The sequence below is a fragment of the Patella vulgata genome, chromosome 3 (genome assembly GCF_932274485.2).
Source record: "Patella vulgata chromosome 3, xgPatVulg1.2, whole genome shotgun sequence".
In the NCBI taxonomy this organism is placed as follows: Eukaryota; Metazoa; Mollusca; class Gastropoda; family Patellidae; genus Patella; species Patella vulgata.
The window spans coordinates 21,503,990-21,523,453 of record NC_065881.2 but is presented as its reverse complement, the minus strand read 5'-3'; the positions used below and the strand labels follow the sequence as shown (position 1 = coordinate 21,523,453).

At 32.7% G+C, this 19,464-nt stretch overlaps 1 protein-coding gene across 1 annotated transcript in view; it reads left to right on the top strand.

Annotated features, from left to right (window-relative positions):
* The window catches only part of LOC126817017 (uncharacterized), a 30,263-nt gene extending 11,016 nt beyond the window's left edge, over nt 1-19,247 (top strand). Inside the window, exons 5-20 of the mRNA XM_050543826.2 lie at nt 920-1,047; nt 1,484-1,538; nt 1,959-2,046; nt 2,664-3,214; nt 4,086-4,197; nt 5,175-5,285; nt 5,455-5,503; nt 5,695-5,779; nt 6,349-6,418; nt 6,796-6,909; nt 7,351-7,415; nt 7,952-8,034; nt 8,605-8,671; nt 8,913-9,079; nt 10,030-10,241; nt 11,110-19,247. Coding sequence (XP_050399783.1) covers nt 920-1,047; nt 1,484-1,538; nt 1,959-2,046; nt 2,664-3,214; nt 4,086-4,197; nt 5,175-5,285; nt 5,455-5,503; nt 5,695-5,779; nt 6,349-6,418; nt 6,796-6,909; nt 7,351-7,415; nt 7,952-8,034; nt 8,605-8,671; nt 8,913-9,079; nt 10,030-10,241; nt 11,110-12,797 — 3,645 coding nt within the window. The 3' untranslated portion in view covers nt 12,798-19,247. The remainder of the gene's footprint in view (nt 1-919; nt 1,048-1,483; nt 1,539-1,958; nt 2,047-2,663; nt 3,215-4,085; nt 4,198-5,174; nt 5,286-5,454; nt 5,504-5,694; nt 5,780-6,348; nt 6,419-6,795; nt 6,910-7,350; nt 7,416-7,951; nt 8,035-8,604; nt 8,672-8,912; nt 9,080-10,029; nt 10,242-11,109) is intronic.
* Nucleotides 19,248-19,464: the final 217 nt, after the last annotated feature.

Genomic DNA, 19,464 nt, shown 5'->3' with positions numbered 1-19,464 from the left:
TTGCTAGTAGATTTTTTATAGTAAGGGTATGCCCTCGTGAAAACGGTGTTTTGAGAAGGATTTGAAGCAAAATATTTAGTCCAAATATATCATCAAATCACCAAGTTTATACATGGGAAGGTATCTTTAAAGCCACTAGCACAGATTGTCATTTAATGGATTTTGAATATCTTGCAAACAAAAATATTGTCCAATAAAATACTGATCAAACAATTTAGTTAAAAAAGCTTCAATCAATATCCATGTCCATGGTAGATGATATAATATATTTAACACAAGCTGCCTCTTATTCTCACAGAAATGTTTTGATGGGCCTCTTTTTGAATCAGAGCAAGGAGATTATCTACCATTGATATTCTGATTTTGTTTTCTTAATTAAACATACATTATGCAAGAGCTAAATCTGCCTATTGCAGGTTTTTCTTTAGGCCTGAAATATTATCTAAATTGTTAATTAGACATTAATTAGCTTATCCAGACCATAATCAACTCTTGATGTCATCGCTAGCCGGCAATGTTTATTGGATTAGGTTCCGATTTGCTTTTCGACTTCCATTCATGATTTAATCATGAAATGGATAATCGAGACTATGTTTTTTTATCGTACCGACTTTAGTAATGATGATCGGGTCTAGGCCAAAACTTCAATTGCTAAAATCTCAGTTCAGAGTGGATCAATTTGACTGAAATTTTCAGCAAATTCCCTTTACATTATCTAGTTTTTAACTATTATAGTGAGAACTGTCAGCTCTTTATCTAATCTCCCATAATGTACCTTTAAATGTCAAGTAATCAATTTAAGTATATTTTAGCATAGGTTAATCCATGAAAAATTAGATATTTTCCAAAAATACACATATATCGATGAGCGACTTTAAAGGTTAGTGATTGATAACAAACCATCTGTTTTTGTTTACAGCTGGCGAATAATTGGACAAATAGAGGAATAAAATGTTTTAAAAATAGAACAAAAGATCAGTTATTTCAGACAGCTATTGTATCTATTGACCAACAGTTTATGTTCACAGGAGTTTCTCTTTACTACAGGTAATTAAAGCTAAATTTATTTCTTTGAGGGGAAGGGGTGGGTCGATTTCCAAATGGTCTTACACTTGTGCTTCAGATTGTAAGGACTTTCAAGTGACATGGTTTCATTCCCACACGTGATAAGTAGTAAAATCGCTTGCCTAATCTCGTGGGTTTTCTCCAGGTCCTCCAGTTTCTGCTAACTGCTCAAGAACCTTACGTGCAATCAAATTATTGAGATAAAACTGTACCACTATGACCTAGCTTGTTTTGCGTGGATGTTAAACCCCATTTCTCTCTCTTTTTCTTTGTGAAATAAACTGCCCATTCATGATAATCAGCATTATAGAAATTACAGCTTTTATTTTATGTAAAAATTAGTGAAAATTATGAATCTGTAATATTTTGTGCATTATCCATTTGTTGTTGATCATCTTGACTTATATTGTTTTTCTAGTAATGACCAAGGCAGATCTTTAGCTTATGATTTGATAGATGAAGAAATAGGCATGGTAAATACATACATTTATACCTAAACAAATATATTGTAATGGTTCCTTAAAGCAACTCAACATCATTTGAGGGATTTTGAATCCTTTTCAAAATACAATTGTGAGAGTTGAATCTCCAAAAGGATTATCAATTTCAAAATTATTCAGACTGTTCACACTTTTGACTAGAAACATAGTGCTCACATTATATGAAATAATTTTTCTGCTGTTTAAGATTTAAAGGCGCTATGTTAGGATTAATAACCGATAGTTTTTGTTGTTTGATAAGCGTTTAGAGTCCACCTTGACATTTATACAACTGGGAAGTGAAATTGCTGTGACACCCAATTCATATGGTTACTGACTCTTGTTCAAGGTCGACTGGTTATCTAAAATCCTTATTAATAACTATATTAGTCAAGTTATAATATCAAATTTCAGCCAAGTGATGTGAATGTACCCGAGTTTGCAAGAGATGTGAGATCAGCTTTACCTGAGTCTTACCTAGAAGACTTTCAGTATGATACAGGTAAGTTTGAGGATTGTCTACAGTAGACTTGTAATTATACTAATGTCTTCATTTACTAAAAATACTTAATTAAGGCTACACCAATTTGAGTTTCTATTCTTCAAAAACATCTATGAAAAAGTCTGCCTCCAATTTCTTCAGGAAAAAAATAATTTATAAACAAAAAGTATTTAGTTTCTCCTCTTAAAAACTTTTACCGGTAGTTCCAAATATTTAAAAAAAACATTGCGCGCAAGAATTGAGTGGGTTACTTATCCATCATTGTTTATGTTCAGTACAATGCAGTAGCATTATGAGAAGGTTTGCAAGAAATTTAATATCAAAGAAGTGACATGCACACAAAACGATGTCCTAAAATATTTTGACAACAATTTGGCAATCTTAGTTGCAATATAATCTGAGTTGCTTACCTTAGCTTTGTATTTATTGAATTTTTTGATTGATCAATACAAATAGCACATTTATCAAGGGTGGATAATTTGACTATGTATCTCCCCCTCGAATGGGTAAGTGGAGTAGAACGGAACGATACCTTTGAGGATACCGAGGATGAATGACAATACAATGGTTTACTGGATTGGTTTTTCCAACAGTAATCTTAGTATTTTGTTTTTCAGACGATCAGTTAACACAGACATCAGATAACTACAGTCCTCTTCCTTTTGACCAATCAGTGGCCAGTAATTCAACAGATCCATCCAATCCTACATCAGCTATTAACAGTCCTGCTGAATTTTATAATCCATCCAACCCAGAAACTTTGAACATTGATATCAGTAATTTCGGATCCACTCAGTCAGTTCAGAAAGATTTAGAGAACAAGTTCTCGGCCAAGCCAGAGAATTACATCAACGACCATGATTATTTAAATGTGACCGTTGCCAAAGTTGATGACAAGAGTGATCATACACCTTGTAAAGACAATCAGAATAATGTTGAAACTACATGTGAACATCAATCAGGGGCAGTAACTCCCTGTAATAATCAGTCAAATCATACTTCTCCAGAGGTAAAAACACCAACCCACCGTAAATTATACACAGATTCTTGGTCAGAACCTCAAACCCCAACTTCAGGAACAGAACCCCCTTCTCCTGATTTGGCTATACCTGGCTTTAATCTGTCAGCTATCATGAAAACAAAGAGTGTGTGTGCTGGAGATTTACAGGTAGTGTTGTTATATAGGCCTTACAAAAAAATCGTTCTGGTTCTCAGATTCTCCTGTGTCACTTAAAAAGGGCTGCATGACCTGTTTTTATTTCATATAAAAAAAATTCTCATTGGTTACCTCTTGTAAATATTTTCTCTCAGGGACAAAGGAAAAATTGGATGTGTATGCAACCCTAATTAGTGTTTATGGTAATATAGTGTCTTGAAATGTGATGTGAGAATTCATTTAGCCCAGTAATGATCCTTTGACAAAAAAAAAATAAAAACCTCCCTCCCATATCAGATTTTTTGGAAGGGTTATCTGAGAACCAGAATATTCTTTTTGTATGGCCTTATAAATTTTTTAAAATGTTCCAAAAGAAAAATGTTAAAGGATGTTTGTAGAAAGGCTTGATATTGCTATCGATAGTATTAAATCCAGATTTCCAATAGGTAAACTTAAAAAGGTGATCACAAACTCTTCAGAAGTAAAGATTCCAAGATCAAGGATACCGAGAGCCATAGCGACTCGGTGAATATGGCAATGTCTCAGAAACCAGGAGGTTCAGGGTTTGATTCTGGGGATGGCCAAAAATCGGCCATATGATTTTCCAGTCTGGTTTCCTTGTGTCATGTGAACTGCAAACTGCAAACTAAGGCATGCACGTAAAAGAGAATTTGATAATTGGAATTTGATGAAGGACAGGTGGAAATGTTGCTGTCCAGGCAAAATCCTCCCCCCTCCCATAGCATACTTTGATTTCATTTCAAGGATACATTATTCAGATAGATATCTTCACAATAAACCTTGTTTTACTTTATCTATTCATTAGAAAATCTTTTCTCCAAAACTAGGTAATATGAACATTTTGGGGTTGGTTATATTTCAGGAAGAAAGAGATGTACATAGAAGAGTAACAACTAAAACTGAGATAGTTGATAATATGGAACAGATATATGATCGGATAGAATATAATAATGATTTTAATAATATACATTGGGGTAGGTTTTATTATCAAAATATTTCATTTCTTGTTTTCTGTGTTCATGTACATGTATGAAATGTATGCAGAAACGCTGCTGTCCTTGAAAAACTCTGACCATAGAAAAAATTGTTAACCATAAGTTATGTCTCCGCATGGTCAAAATATTGTGTTGACAAGATGTTAAACTCCATTGCATTCCTTTCCATGTATGTTTAGATAATTGATAAAAATAAGATTCTTAGAATTAGTAGCCATGAGGTCAGTTCATTTTGTAAAATATACAGTGATAGGGAATGGTGGTGGTGGTGGGGGGGTATGTTGGGAATACTAAGTGCACTTAAGATCATAAGTCCTGTTATTGAATCAATTGGCGAGGCTTTGATCACAGCACTTTGTGCATTTACAGTTTTTGGTCATAAATTTGTATCAACTCTTCTTTTTTTGCGGATCCCTGCATTAGCTGAGAAAGTTCATTCAGATTTTCCGGCGTGGTTTCCCCTTGTCAGTGGTAGAGGGTCTGACTAGGACAGCTGTCTAGTCGTTCGGATGGGACGAAAAACCGAGGTCACGTGTACACATGGGCGTGCAGGTAAAAGATCCCTTGGCAGTTGGAATTCGATATAAGAGTAGGTTGTAGCGCCGCTGCCCGTCAAAATGTCCCTCATAGCACACTGTATGGCGTATGACTGTCTTCATTAGCCCAGGTTAGGAGCAGAACAGTTGGACGTTAAACTTTATTTCATTTCTTTTTTTGGGGGTGCTAATCGCTTTGCGTTTATCTTCATTGTTATGATATACCTTGTCATGAAAATGGCCAAAATACAGTTTTGACTTTAACAAATTTGCAGTATCGCATTATAATATAATAGTTTTAAAGAATATATGATATGATAAGAACTCACATTAACAAGTTTTAAAATATCAGCATACATAGAAGTAATAAACATGGATGTTTTAAATGCATGACTGTGAGTTCTAATATATTAATTGTAGGTATGTCGGATTTGAATATTAGTGTAGATTCAGGACAGTCACATGATGTTATAGATGATATCAGATCACAGATAGATGCTATACAGCCAAAACATCAATATATACAAACAGGTATCTATTATTCTAAATTTTGTTTCTTAATTAAACATTTCTGGGAACATTATGATCTGAAAGTAACACTATGTTACCATACTATGTTATCATAAATCATCATCTTCATCATAAAATTATGTGATAATTATTTCCATTTTTTTTTAACCTGTTTCTGGTTTATTTTTAGCCTGGGAAAATAGTCACAGACAACCAGATGCAATTTCTACCACCACAGGGTGAGTAAAATATTAAAAACTCAAATTCTAATCAATCAAAATCCCAAAGTATTTGCATGCTGTTGGTCTAGAACTGCCTTGATTTCATCATTTTTTTTTTTGCAAAGTTCTAATCAATTTGTTATCGTTCTCAAAGAATGTAAAAAAAAAAAAAAACACTTTTCGCTATTAATTCATATTTATATTTTCAGAAGAGTAGAACAAGATTCTGTCCCAGTTTTGAAATTAGAAAATTCTGAGGAAGCTGAATATAAGTTTTCAAAACAACTTGCAAAGGTAGATAAAATTTCCTTGATTGTTGGGTCTTTTTGTGATTCTCTGCTGTAGATATGTTTGCTTTGTTTTCTTAAAAATACATTATGTAAGATTTAGATAACGAGCTGGTCGTTCTTGCTATAATAGTTCAAAAATAGATAATACAAAATGAATAGCCTCGCTTCCCCATTTTTAAATTAAATCATTAAATGGCCGAACATTTCTAATTTAGTTAATATCTTGAGTATCCTATGGCATCAAAAGTTTATTATCGTCTTGTCATGTTAATAAATGTCTAATTAATGATTTATATAACATTTAAGGCCTAAAGAAAGACATGCGTTAGGCAAATTTTGCTCTGCCTAATTTTTAGCATGATCTAAGCCTTGAAAAATTAAACATTGTACAAAAAATTCATACACATCTGCAACTTTATGACATATTTAGCTCAAAATATGTGTAATTGTTCAATGATTTGGCTAGATCACATAGCTTTGTTTTTGATTTCAGTAGACATTTTATAGTGCTCTTGGTTCACTTTACCTGTATATTTTATTTATTCACATTAAATTAGTTAATTAATATTGTAGTTAATAAAGAATATAGCAAATGAAGATCCTGTTATTGTTTGTGAAAGAATTCATCAAGTTGTACCTCCAGGTTAGTGAAATTACTCTTCAAAAACCAACCCAGGGCTTTTCAAAACTATGACTTTTGGTCCATTTTCTTGGCAGACAATTCTCTAGGGAAACATTTATTTCGTTTTTTTGTTTACATGTATCTAATTTCATTTGTGTAAATGTATTAATTTTGTTCATTTAAATGTATCTAATTTTGTTCGTTTAAATGTATCTAATTTTGTTCGTTTCAATGTATCTAATTTTGTTCGTTTAAATGTATCTAATTTTGTTCGTTTAAATGTATCTAATTTCATTCTTTTAAATGTATCTAATTTCATTCATTTAAATGTATCTAATTTCATTCATTTAAATATATCTAATTTCATTTGTTTACATGTATATAATTTGTTTTCGTAGATGGTTCGTGTGAAGCCAATGTTTTATCAGTTTGTTTAGAGATGTTAATAGATGAAGCTATGTCTAATAAAGCAGCACAAGATGCCATATTAAAAATACTTGATTCCTATTCTCGTAAGTTATTCATCCAATTAATTTATCTTTGTGTACTGTTGTTTTTTCTCCTATATATATCCAATATACAAATTATATATTGTGAAGACCGACTTAGAATATGAAGGGATTTGTTTTGAGTTTTAATACCAAAATAATTAATTTATTAATGCCAAATCTGCTTAAATATGTAAACCTAAATAGGCATCGCTTTTAAAGTAAAGTTTTATCAGAAGATCACACAAACACTGTGTAATTATTTGTTTAAAATGGATTTCTGTATATATATCACACACATACTTAGTTTTACAGAATTTAAATTACACTATCAAGTCATGTAAATAATAGAGTACTTGCCCAGCGCAACATTTATATTTTATCCTCAAAAGGCGTGAGTGACGGTAATAGCAAATATTTTATTTTATTGTGTAAATTTTGTTATTGTAAATTATTTGTTATTAGACTGTGATATATTTGGTGCTTGTATTGAATGGGTTGTAAAGAAACTTACAAGATCTTATATAAAGGTTAGAAATGATCTCATTATCAATATCATATTGCTTTCTTGTTTATGATGTAATATTCTTATTATTTTTTACTAACTGTGACTTGTGTTAACATACAATTACATGTATAAACAGAAAAATTGTCACTGCTCAGCTTTTAGTAATGACAGATTGATCATGGGTGGGGGCAAAATCACTTGATATCATATATTTGGAGTTTGGTGGTCGAGTCGAGTGATAAGGTCATTGAGCTCAGGGCTAGAATGTCCCATGTTATATTTCTAATGTGGGTATAGAAAAACCTAAGGAATTTCTGGTTGCCACTTGTTAGTTGTAGCACCTTTCGGTCTGACATTTAAGTTTTGAAAATTGTTAGGATGGAGCCAAGAACAGAGGTCTGCCCTCTGCAGTTTAAATTGGGTGAAGAGGGCAGACCTCTGTTCTTGGCTCCATTTCAAAATGAACAAAGTATTGGGTTGAGACTTTAGACGCTGTTCATTTTTTTGTTGTCTTTTTATAATTGTTTGTAATTATAAGAGTACAATTGTTTATTGCAGAGACCAATACGTAGAACAGTCCATACAGATTTTAGTCATATCCTTGCTCAACTGTTTTTAATGTCAAAATACTGGCCAGTAGCGTAAGTAATATTACTTGACTAATAGATAGTAGAAATTGTTTATACATTGTGTAACTGTTGAATAGTAATAAGCCAGTTTTTGCCTGGATATATATCCGTGCTAAATGAAAAATATATACTTGAACTAATAAGTATGTAAACTGGGGATGGTTTATAGTCATAGTCATAGACAATTTATAGTCATACGAATGGTATGAAAAATCGAGGTCCCGTGTACACATTGACATACAGGTAAAAGAACCCTTGATACAAGAATAGGGCGTAGTGCAGCTGTCGAGGAAAAATTTCATTAGACCAATTGGTGCAGAACAGCAGGATTTTAAACCCCCTTCATATTTAATGTATGGTATGATATATTAAAGTTGAGTGGAGGAACCAATCTTGAAAAATCTCCTTGATGTGTCCATAGTTTTTTAAAGATGTCTTGATTTGAACGTTTTATGGGTTATGCTTCAACTGGAATGATGTAGCCCATAACAATGTCCATCCCTTTGTTTGTCGTGGGGTAATTACCTGCTACATCAACATATATAATATGGCTGATTATTTCTTAATATATGTTTGTTTTAGGGTTGCTAGCTTAGTTCAAGATTTTATTATTTCTACACTATGGAAGTGGATTATTTTTAACAAATCAGTGAGTATATTTCTCTTCAAATAATTTATAAAACTTCAGAATTTGGAATAAGAAGTTGGGTGAAAATGGTATGGTTATTTGGCCCATGACTGTACAGCGCAGTGGGGATTTGCTGTGGTCCCTGTAAATCCATTCACTTGATTTGATAGCACTTTTATTGTATCTTATGTGTCTTAAATGTGACTTTATCTTTGTCATAGTAATAGTGTTTCTTTAAAAATTGTTTGTTGTTTTTTTTTAGGGACAACAAGTTGGTAAAGAAGCCATTGAATCATGTGAGCTTTATTTAAGTTGTTTAGAAACTGTCTGGTCAACTCTGTCTACTGTAATATATGAATTATATCCTGATAAACATGAGTTGTTCCTGAAAGATTTACTTGATAAATTATTAGGTGATAAAATTACAAGGTATGGTATACACAGTAGACATCTATGTATAAGGTTTTACTTAATAGAACGTTCTAGAATCAAAGTAAACATGGGAATACGGGACAGTGAGCATTTGCTGAAACATGTTCACCATATATAATAACATAACATAAAGATTCTCTTACATCACATGGCGGATGGGGGCTAGTGGTTTAATGTGTGCTTGTGAAGTCTGTCATTGAGTCAAGCGACATAGTTTTGATTCCCTGCTTGAACATGATAAAGTGTAGGGTCACCTGTCCAACCTCCTCGGTTTTCTCCCACTGCAAAGACTCCATATGCGCATGCAAGTTATTGAAATGAAATTGAACCATATGTTAGTCCCAAAATGACAGTTTGTGTCGAGTGGATGTTAAACCCCATTTCTCTCTATCTTATGTTAGCAGAACCTGCAGATATGACAGAACTTAATTCTAAATGGTTTGTAATTCTTTCATTTTGAGAAATTTTAGTCGCCACAAAGTAGTACCGTTTCACTGTCTGTCACTGCCTGATCTTGTTTTATAAAATAGATGAAACTGTATTAATTTTATTCCAAAGACGGCCAGAATATTACCTGATAAACATAGAAGAAAGACATTGATTGTGTTAAAATTAGAAAAAGAAAATTTTCAAAATATTACAGGACTAAACATTTTTGATTCAGTTCCAAATAAAGTATTGAACTGGGTGGATTGGATATACAAGCCTATGTTATTCTGATTACTTGTAGGCACGCTCTTTATGATTAAATTTTTGTTTCGAAAGTTTAAACGGAAGATGTCTTGTTTACTAATTTGCTGGCTTTATCTATAGATTGTCACCTCACAAAACAAATGAACACATAGATTCCCATGAAATTGACATTTTGCCCCAAGAGGTTTAGTCAGTTTAAAGAAATATTCTTGAGTGTATATTAATGTTTATCTATGTATTGTGTTTTGCTGTAGAAATGTGAGAACAAGACTGTTTAAACTGTATATGGTCAGTAAAGAAGACATATTAAAGACTACAGAGTCAGCACATTCCAATGTAACTTCAGCTGATTCTTACATCACTAAGGCACAACTGAAATCTGATGCCTCGTCTCAGACTAGTCCCTGTTTACAAGACACACAATCTACCAACACAGATGATTTAGACATAAAAGACTGGATGAAAGGTTTGATAATTAATCATTATTATTATAAATTGGTTTATCTGTCTGTCACACCAGCCTAGACATAAGGCACCTGTCACAGACTTTGTTCAGAACAAATTATCACATAATGTATGGTCCAGACATTGCAAAACAATAACTCTTATTGGTCCAGACATTGAAAAATAATAACTTTGCTTCTTATTGAGCTACAATGTTCCAAATTGGTGTAGATGTTTATTAGGTAATAATTATTTCTAGAGTAAGGCGGGGCACATCAGTTTCACACTTTGCTTGTATTTATATCAAAAAGACAAATAGGGAAACACCAGAAATGAACCCAGGACGACCAACCATTCAAGTCCTTGTATAAGTATTTCATGTTTCATTATGACCTGGCTTTTACCGGTTTCTTCCATTTGTTTCAACTCTAACATCAATTCTTCTTTTTTTAAATCAAATAGATCAAAATCTAACACCAGACCTTTTGAAATTGGGAACTGCAGTGACTCAGTGAGTAAGACCCTGGCATCCTAACCAGGAGGTCTTGGGTTCACTCCCGGTGTTAGCCAAGAAAGTTCTTCTGGATTTTCTGCCATGGGCCTGACAAGGAACAGTGTCTAGTTGTTTGGATGAGATGATAAACCGAGGTCCTGTGTACACATTGGCGAGCATGTAAAAGTAGCCTTGAAACTTGGAATTCGAAATAAGAGTTGAGTGTAACACTGTTGTCCAGGCAAAATCTCCCACATAGCACACTGTATGGCTATGGCATATGGCTGTCTTCATTGGTCAAGACCAGTGGGATGTTAAACCACATATTTTGTTTTTAAAATAGTGGTGGTGTTGATTACAAGACTTAAAAAATATTATATTTCTCTTCTCCTTTCAGAAACTCTTTCAACATTTGAAGTACCATATCAAGTAGAAGAAGAAAACGAAATCAGCTCTTCTTATTTTGATTTCGATGACGTTCAGTTTGATTTTGGTAATGGTGGTTATCAAAATGAACAATTCTCAGATAAATCTCCCTGCTTTGATCACCATGACGATGGTTTTGGGTATGGTGATAACAATAATCGTAAACATGAAATCATTGATAAGAGAGTCGAGGCGGTAACAATAAAACGTGTTATCAGTTTCTCAGACATTCGTAAAAATGAAAAATACCATGGAAAAAGTGGGAATGAAAGTGATTCTTCCACTTTTTCTGTAAATAGTGCTTCGCAAGAACCAGTAAAATCCGAGGAAACAAATAAAAATTCAAACAGAATGGATGTAGAGTCTGTTTCCTCTGAAGTCACAATTTCAAAACCATTTTCTCATTCTGAAGTGAACAATAATGTTAATAACCAAAGAGACACTGTTTCTCCATTGCCTTCACATTTCAATACAAAAAGCAAAAGTACAAAAACGCCAGAAAAAGAAGAGTTACCAGTCAAGAAAAAACACAAAAATACCCCACCTAAACCAAAACAATACCATTCTTGGGCAGAATGCGTAAAATTAGAAAAGTCATCATCAGAGAATCTTCAAGCCGATCATTTGAAACATCTCGCCATGCAAACCCTCCAATTAGGTGTGCTAAAAGGTAAAAATATTAAAGCACGGCGGCAGCTATCAACTGAAGAACTCAAAGTCATGTCTTCCAAAGAATCTAGGTCAAAGCCTGTGACTAAATCTAATCGTGAACATTGTAAAGACAATAAAGAAAGTAAGCCTATTAGTGTAGACAATGATATAAATAATATTAAAACTCTAAAAAAAGATAAGGATGTTGGTGTACTATGGAAAAAAAAACCAGAACCTGTTTTTTCCAAACCCGAAGCTCGACTGGTACCTGAAGGAAAGTTTTTACAGCCCAGAAGAGCTCAAGAATCCAAACGGCCTGAAACATTTACTGCAAAGTCCAGACGATTACTGAAGGGCAAAGATTTACCAATGAAAGCTAAACTTACAAGAGAAATGTTAGAGGAACAATTAGAAAAAGAAGTTATGATGAAATTTGCTCCCAAATCTGCATACGCCATCTCAAGTAGTAAAACTCCAGTCAAACCCAAACCCAAAACTAACCCTGAATCAGAATGGCCAAGTCTGAAACCGAAAGTCAGTCCCCCTCAAAAAACCATAGACACAACCAGTTCTAACTCGTTACAATCTATAGCTGCTGCTTTACTAGAAACACCTACTTCTACAGAAGTTGGTAGAGATGAAGAAAAACTCAGCAGTTGCACATCAAACAACATAAAAAATCCCACCCCCAGTGAAGAATTAAAGGGAGGTCACTCTACTGCACCGGTGATTAATAATTCTGACAGTAGTTCAGATGTAAAAGGTGAAGAAACGAGCACTTCCCGTAGTTACTTTGAAGATAGTGATGATGAATGGGAATCAGATGATAGCCAAGATAATTTTATCGTAAGTGGACCAGCTGACAAATTTCAGATGGATGCAAACAAAGCTCCTACATATCAACCTGTTCAACGAACCTGGAATCCAAGAGCAAGAACCTGTACATCATGTGGAGAGACCAGTCATGTTGTTTACGACTGTCCAAACAAAGCCAGTATTATTTTTTAAACTGACTAAATTTGTCAGAATTTTGAGAAGATATGGTTGCCATAGCAAATTTATTCACAGCATATTATGTAAATAAGAAATGATCCTTGACATTGACAGAAAGCTCAACTCAAGATCAATCAATGGCCATTTTTGTTTTTTAAATCAAAAATAGAATTTCTAAATCACATGAAATCATCAATGAATTGTTTTAGATAATTCCGAATATTCAATTCACAATAATTCACTAATAATTTTTTTGAATTAAAGTTGAGCTTTCATGTATACGAAAGATTTAATTACAGTTTGAATTTGATAATGTCATAAAATGTAAATGTACATAGCGATGGTAAACTAAAATATCCTATGCAATGTTTTGATAAGATGTTAAACCCAATTCCTTGTTCAAAATATTAGTTAAGTGCCAAGTACTGTTCATTCTTATTTATTATAGGGAGCCACGGTGGCTAAGTGGGTAAGACGCTGGCTCGCTAGTCTGGAGGTCATGTGTTCGATCCCTGCATTGGTTTCCCTTTGTCAGTAGCAGGACAGAGGGCATGAAAAGGTCAGCTGTATACATTGGAGTGCACGTAAAAGATCCATTGGCAGTTGGAATTCGATATAAGAGTAGGCCATAGTGTTGCTGCCCGGTGAAAATTTCCCTCATAGCACACTGTATGGCATAAGCCCGTCTTCATTAGCCCAGTTGGAGCAGAACAGTAGGACGTTAAACCCAATTTCATTTCTTATTTATTATAGTTTTGTTTTAGTATTTTATTAGTAGATCTGTAGTCTTTTATTTATTTTGTATATTGACTCTTATATAAGACCAACAGAGAAAAGTGATTCAATTCCATATAAAAATTAGTATTTTATAAGACTTGTGTAAAAATGCCAGTTTTAGATAATTGGAGTTAGTGGAAATTTGGCTGTGATGATCCTGCCGTTGAGAAGAAACTCTCAAAATTTGACTATTTGAGTTTTAAAATCAAATACGATTAGTTCTAAACAAGGGTACTAGAAAACAGACTTGTATAATGACTAATTGTGCAAGATTGAACAAACTGGCTTTACTACTTAATATCCAGTACACTATATATAGTTTATAATTGTTGATAATATTCAAACATGCCAGTAAAACTACATATTGAGTAATTTCGTAAACACAGATTAGGCCAAACTATTTAATTTTTATTTCTTCAGAGTCCTAATTTGTTTAAAAATTTGAACTAAGTACTTATTTTTTTAAATTAGTTTTTTCTGCAAAGAAATGGGATTAAGCCAAACTATTTAATTTTTATTTCTTCAATTTGTTTAAAAATTTGAACCAAGTACTTATCTTTTTAAATTAGTTTTTTTGCAAAGAAACCGGAAGAACATTTTTTAATAGGTGCTCCGAAAGAACAAATTTTCAAATTGTTGTGACCTTAGTTTTTATTTCATTTTATTTCTTTTATCAATGAATGTAGATTTTAGTAAAACAACAGTAGCTTGCTAATTTCAGAATTTAATGTTGGCCTTCTTTGATAATGTATAGTAGAAAACTGTTCAGGCAAAATTTTTCTGGTTCTGTCCTGTACCCACACCAAATTCTACATTGTAGATGTAAATAATGCTTACAAATGTTCATCTCCAACTGATGATTTAAAGTCATAGATCCCATTTTTTTATATCTAATTTTTCATGGCTTAAACCATGCCAAAACGTTTAATTAAGAAAACAATAGGCAAATAGAAAAAGTATTTTACTCAACACTTATAAATACTGAATGTAATTGAAACATTTTGTAATATTTTCTTTAGAGATTCTACTTTCACAATATTGTAATTTGCAAGGGATTCAAAATTTCTCATCAGTGTCATTAATAAGTATGTAAATCTAGTCATTATTCTTTTTTTTTTGTTTTACTTTTTTTGAATTTAATTGATTTTTAACTTATATATATAATTGGCAAAACAAAGATAGATAACTACTAGTTGGTAACCCGTTGTTCTTCTTAGATGGCAAAAAGTACTTGTAGATGTATTGCTATATACTAATTTTGTCTTAGAATGACCGACCCATTCTTTTGCTTTCCTCTTGTGTAAGAATTAAGCAGTTCCATAGTGTGGGTACTGGGTAGCACTAGCAATGTTGTATAAAATTTATCTGTTCATGGCAGAGTCCTAAAAAAAAGCTGTTACCAGGATATACTTAAGTGTTTCTAGATAAAAGAAATTGGTTACAACTTCTGGTATGTAAGTGTAATATAATACACTTTAAACATTCCAGGTATTATAACACTATTGATGTAAACTGCAACAAATTGTGGTTTTAAAACTTTCTGGGTTAGTAGTATTTTTAAGAGAAACAGAATGTACATAGTTCATATTTTATATTTAAACTATTTTATTAATATTAATGTGCTCAAATTGAAGTGCTATAATTAATAACAATACCAAATATAAAAGGCGAGTTTGATTACCAAGAATGCAAATCCAGATCCTTAATTATTTTGTTAACTTGTTTTTGATTGCCATTTTCAGTCAAACAATTAACACAATTGGGCAGATTCAGAGAGAGATTGGATTTAAATCCACTTTACACAAAACTAGGTCATTTCGGCACTAACGTATGGTCAAATTTCATTTTAAAAATTTGTTTGTGTGTAGGGGTATTTAGCAGTGGAAGAAAACTGGATCATCCTGAGAAAACCAACAAGGTTTGGTGAACAAACCTACTCCTTGCGACATACAAGCTTGAGATTGAAACCACATCACCTGACTAAATGACAGATCTTATGATCTAAAGCACAGAGGTTAACCCACCCACCCACCACCCCCGGACAGAAGAAAAATAATGGATTCTGTGTCTAGAAAGAATCAAGATTTGAATTCCTGGCAATCAAAACATGTATTTAATTGAATAAGACTATAATTTGATGTAATCAGATCATGTGGTCACAGGATATTGTTGTTTTATGTGTTGATAAAGTTTTCTTTTACGTGTTCATATATTTTTTGTTTTGTTTAATATGTATAGCCAGTGTGAAAGCAAGATTCTCCCTTTTCTTAAAAAGTTAACTTGAAAAATGCTTCCCTATTTTGATCCAAACTACAATTTTCAGAATGGCCAAGTCTGAAACCGAAAGTCAGTCCCCCTCAAAAAACCAAAGACACAACCAGTTCAAAATCGTTAAAATCTATAGCTGCTGCTTTACTAGAAACACCTACTTCTACAGAAGTTGGTAGAGATGAAGAAAAACTCAGCAGTTGCACATCAAACAACATAAAAAATCCCATCCCCAGTGAAGAAGTAAAGGGAGGTCACTCTACTGTACCGATGATTAATAATTCTGACAGTAGTTCAGATGTAAATGGTGAAGAAACGAGCACTTCCCGTAGTTACTTTGAAGATAGTGATGATGAATGGGAATCAGATGATAGCCAAGATAATTTTATCGTAAGTGGACCAGCTGACAAATTTCAGATGGATGCAAACAAAGCTCCTACATATCAACCTGTTCAACGAACCTGGAATCCAAGAGCAAGAACCTGTACATCATGTGGAGAGACCAGTCATGTTGTTTACGACTGTCCAAACAAAGCCAGTATTATTTTTTAAACTGACTAAATTTGTCAGAATTTTGAGAAGATATGGTTGCCATATCAAATTTATTCACAGCATATTATGTAAATAAGAAATGATCCTTGACATTGACAGAAAGCTCAACTCAAGATCAGTCAATGGCCATTTTTGTTTTTTTAAATCAAAAATAAAATTTCTAAATCACATGAAATCATCAATGAATTGTTTTAGATAATTCAGAATATTCAATTCACAATAATTCACTAATAATTTTCTTTAGAATTAAAGTTGAGCTTTCATGTATAAGAAAGATTTAATTACAGTTTGAATTTGATAATGTCATAAAATGTAAATGTACATAGCGATGGTAAACTAAAATATCCTATGCAATGTTTTGATAAGATGTTAAACCCAATTCCATGTTCAAAATATTATTTAAGTGCCGAGTACTGTTCATTCTTATTTATTATAGGGAGCCACGGTGGCTAAGTGGGTAAGACGCTGGCTCGCTAGTCTGGAGGTCGTGTGTTCGATCCCTGCATTGGTTTCCCTTTGTCAGTAGCAGGACAGAGGGCATGAAAAGGTCAGCTGTCTAGTCATTCAGGTGGGACAAAAAAAAAAAACCCAAGGTCCCGTGTATACAATTGGAGTGCACGTAAAAGATCCATTGGCAGATGGAATTCGATATAAGAGTAGGCCATGTTGTCGCTGCCCGGGGAACATTTCCCTCATAGCACACTGTATGGCGTATGCCCGTTTCATTAGCCCAGTTGGAGCAGAACAGTAGGACGTTAAACCCAATTTCATTTCTTATTCATTATAGTTTTGTTTTAGTATTTTATTAGTAGATCTGTAGTCTTTTATTTATTTTGTATATTGACTCTTATATAAGACCATCAGAGAAAAGTGATTCAATTCCATATAAAAATTAGTATTTTATAAGACTTGTGTAAAAATGCCGGTTTTAGATAATTGGAGTTAGTGGAAATTTGGCTGTGATGTTCCTGCCGTTGAGAAGAAACTCTCAAAATTTGACTATTTGAGTTTTAAAATCAAATACGAATAGTTCTAAACAAGGGTACTAGAAAACAGACTTGTATAATGACTAATTGTGCAAGATTGAACAAACTGGCTTTACTACTTAATATCCAGTACCCTATATATAGTTTATAATTGTTGATAATATTCAAACATGCCAGTAAAACTACATATTGAGTAATTTCGTAAACACAGATTAGGCCAAACTATTTAATTTTTATTTCTTCAGAGTCCTAATTTGTTTAAAAATTTGAACTAAATTCTTATCTTTTTAAATTAGTTTTTTCTGCCAAGAAACGGGATTAGGCCAAACTATTAATTTTATTTCTTCAGAGTCTTAATTTATTTAAAAATTTGAACCAAGTACTTATCTTTTTAAATTAGTTTTTTTGCAAAGAAACGGGAAGAACATTTTTCAATAGGTTCTCTGAAAGAACATATTTTCAAATTGTTGTGACCTTAGTTTTTATTTCTTTTATCAATGAATTTACATTTTAGTAAAACAACAGTAGCTTGCTAATTTTAGAATTTAATGTTAGCATTCTTTGATAATGTATAGTAGAAAACTGTTCAGGCAAAATTTTTCTGGTTCTGTCCTGTACCCACACCAAATTCTACATTGTAGATGTAAATAATGCTTACAAATGTTCATCTCCAACTGATGATTTAAAGTCATAGATCCCATTTTTTTACATCTAATTTTTCATGGCTTAAACCATGCCAAAACGTTTAATAAGTATGTAAATCTAGTCATTATTCTTTTTTTGTTTTACTTTTTTTGAATTTAATTGATTTATAACTAAAATATATATATATATATATAAATTGGCGAAACAAAGATAGATAACTACTAGTTGGTAACACTTTGTTCTTCTTAGATGGCAAAAAGTTCTTGTAGATGTATTGCTATATACTAATTTTGTCTTAGAATGACCGACCCATTCTTTTGCTTTCCTCTTGCATAAGAATTAAGCAGTTCCATAGTGTGGGTACTGGGTAGCACTAGCAATGTTGTATAAAATTTATCTGTTCATGGCAGAGTCCTAAAAAAACTGTTACCAGGATATGCTAAAGTGTTTCTAGATAAAAGAAATTGGTTACCACTTCTGGTATGTAAGTGTAATATAATACACTTTAAACATTCCAGGTATTATAACACTATTGATGTAAACTGCAACAAATTGTGGTTTTAAAACTTTCTAGGTTAGTAGTATTCTTAAGAGAAACAGAATGTACATAGTTGATATTTTATATTTTAAACTATTTTATTAATATTAATGTGCTCAAATTGAAGTGCTATAATTAATAACAATACCAAATATAAATGCGAGTTTGATTACCAAGAATGCAAATCCAGATCCTTAATTTTTTTGTTAACTTGTTTTTGATTGCCATTTTCAGTCAAACAATTAACACAATTGGGCAGATTCAGAGACAGTGAGAGATTGGATTTAAATTCACTTTACACAAAACTAGGTCATTTCGGCACTAACGTATGGTCAAATTTCATTTTAAAAATTTGTTTGTGTGTAGGGGTATTTAGCAGTGGAAGAAAACTGGATCATCCTGAGAAAACCAACAAGGTTTGGTGAAGAAACCTACTCCTTGCCACATACAAGCTTGAGATTGAAACCACATCACCTGACTAAATGACAGATCTTATGATCTAAAGCACAGAGGTTAACCCACCCACCCCCCCGGACAGAAGAAAAATAATGGATTCTGTGTCTAGAAAGAATCAAGATTTGAATTCCTGGCAATCAAAACATGTATTTAATTGAATAAGACTATAATTTGATGTAATCAGATCATGTGGTCACAGGATATTGTTGTTTTATGTGTTGATAAAGTTTTCTTTTACGTGTTCATATATTTTTTGTTTTGTTTAATATGTATAGCCAGTGCTACACAACAGCTAAAAATTGTAGTTTGGATCAAAATAGGGAAGCATTTTTCAAGTTAACTTTTTAAGAAAAGGGAGAATCTTGCTTTCAAAGCACTTCGATGACCAGATTCATTGTCTTATTAACAACAAGTCTCAAAGAAATAACCGATATTACTTGCATTAGATCCATTTGGAAAA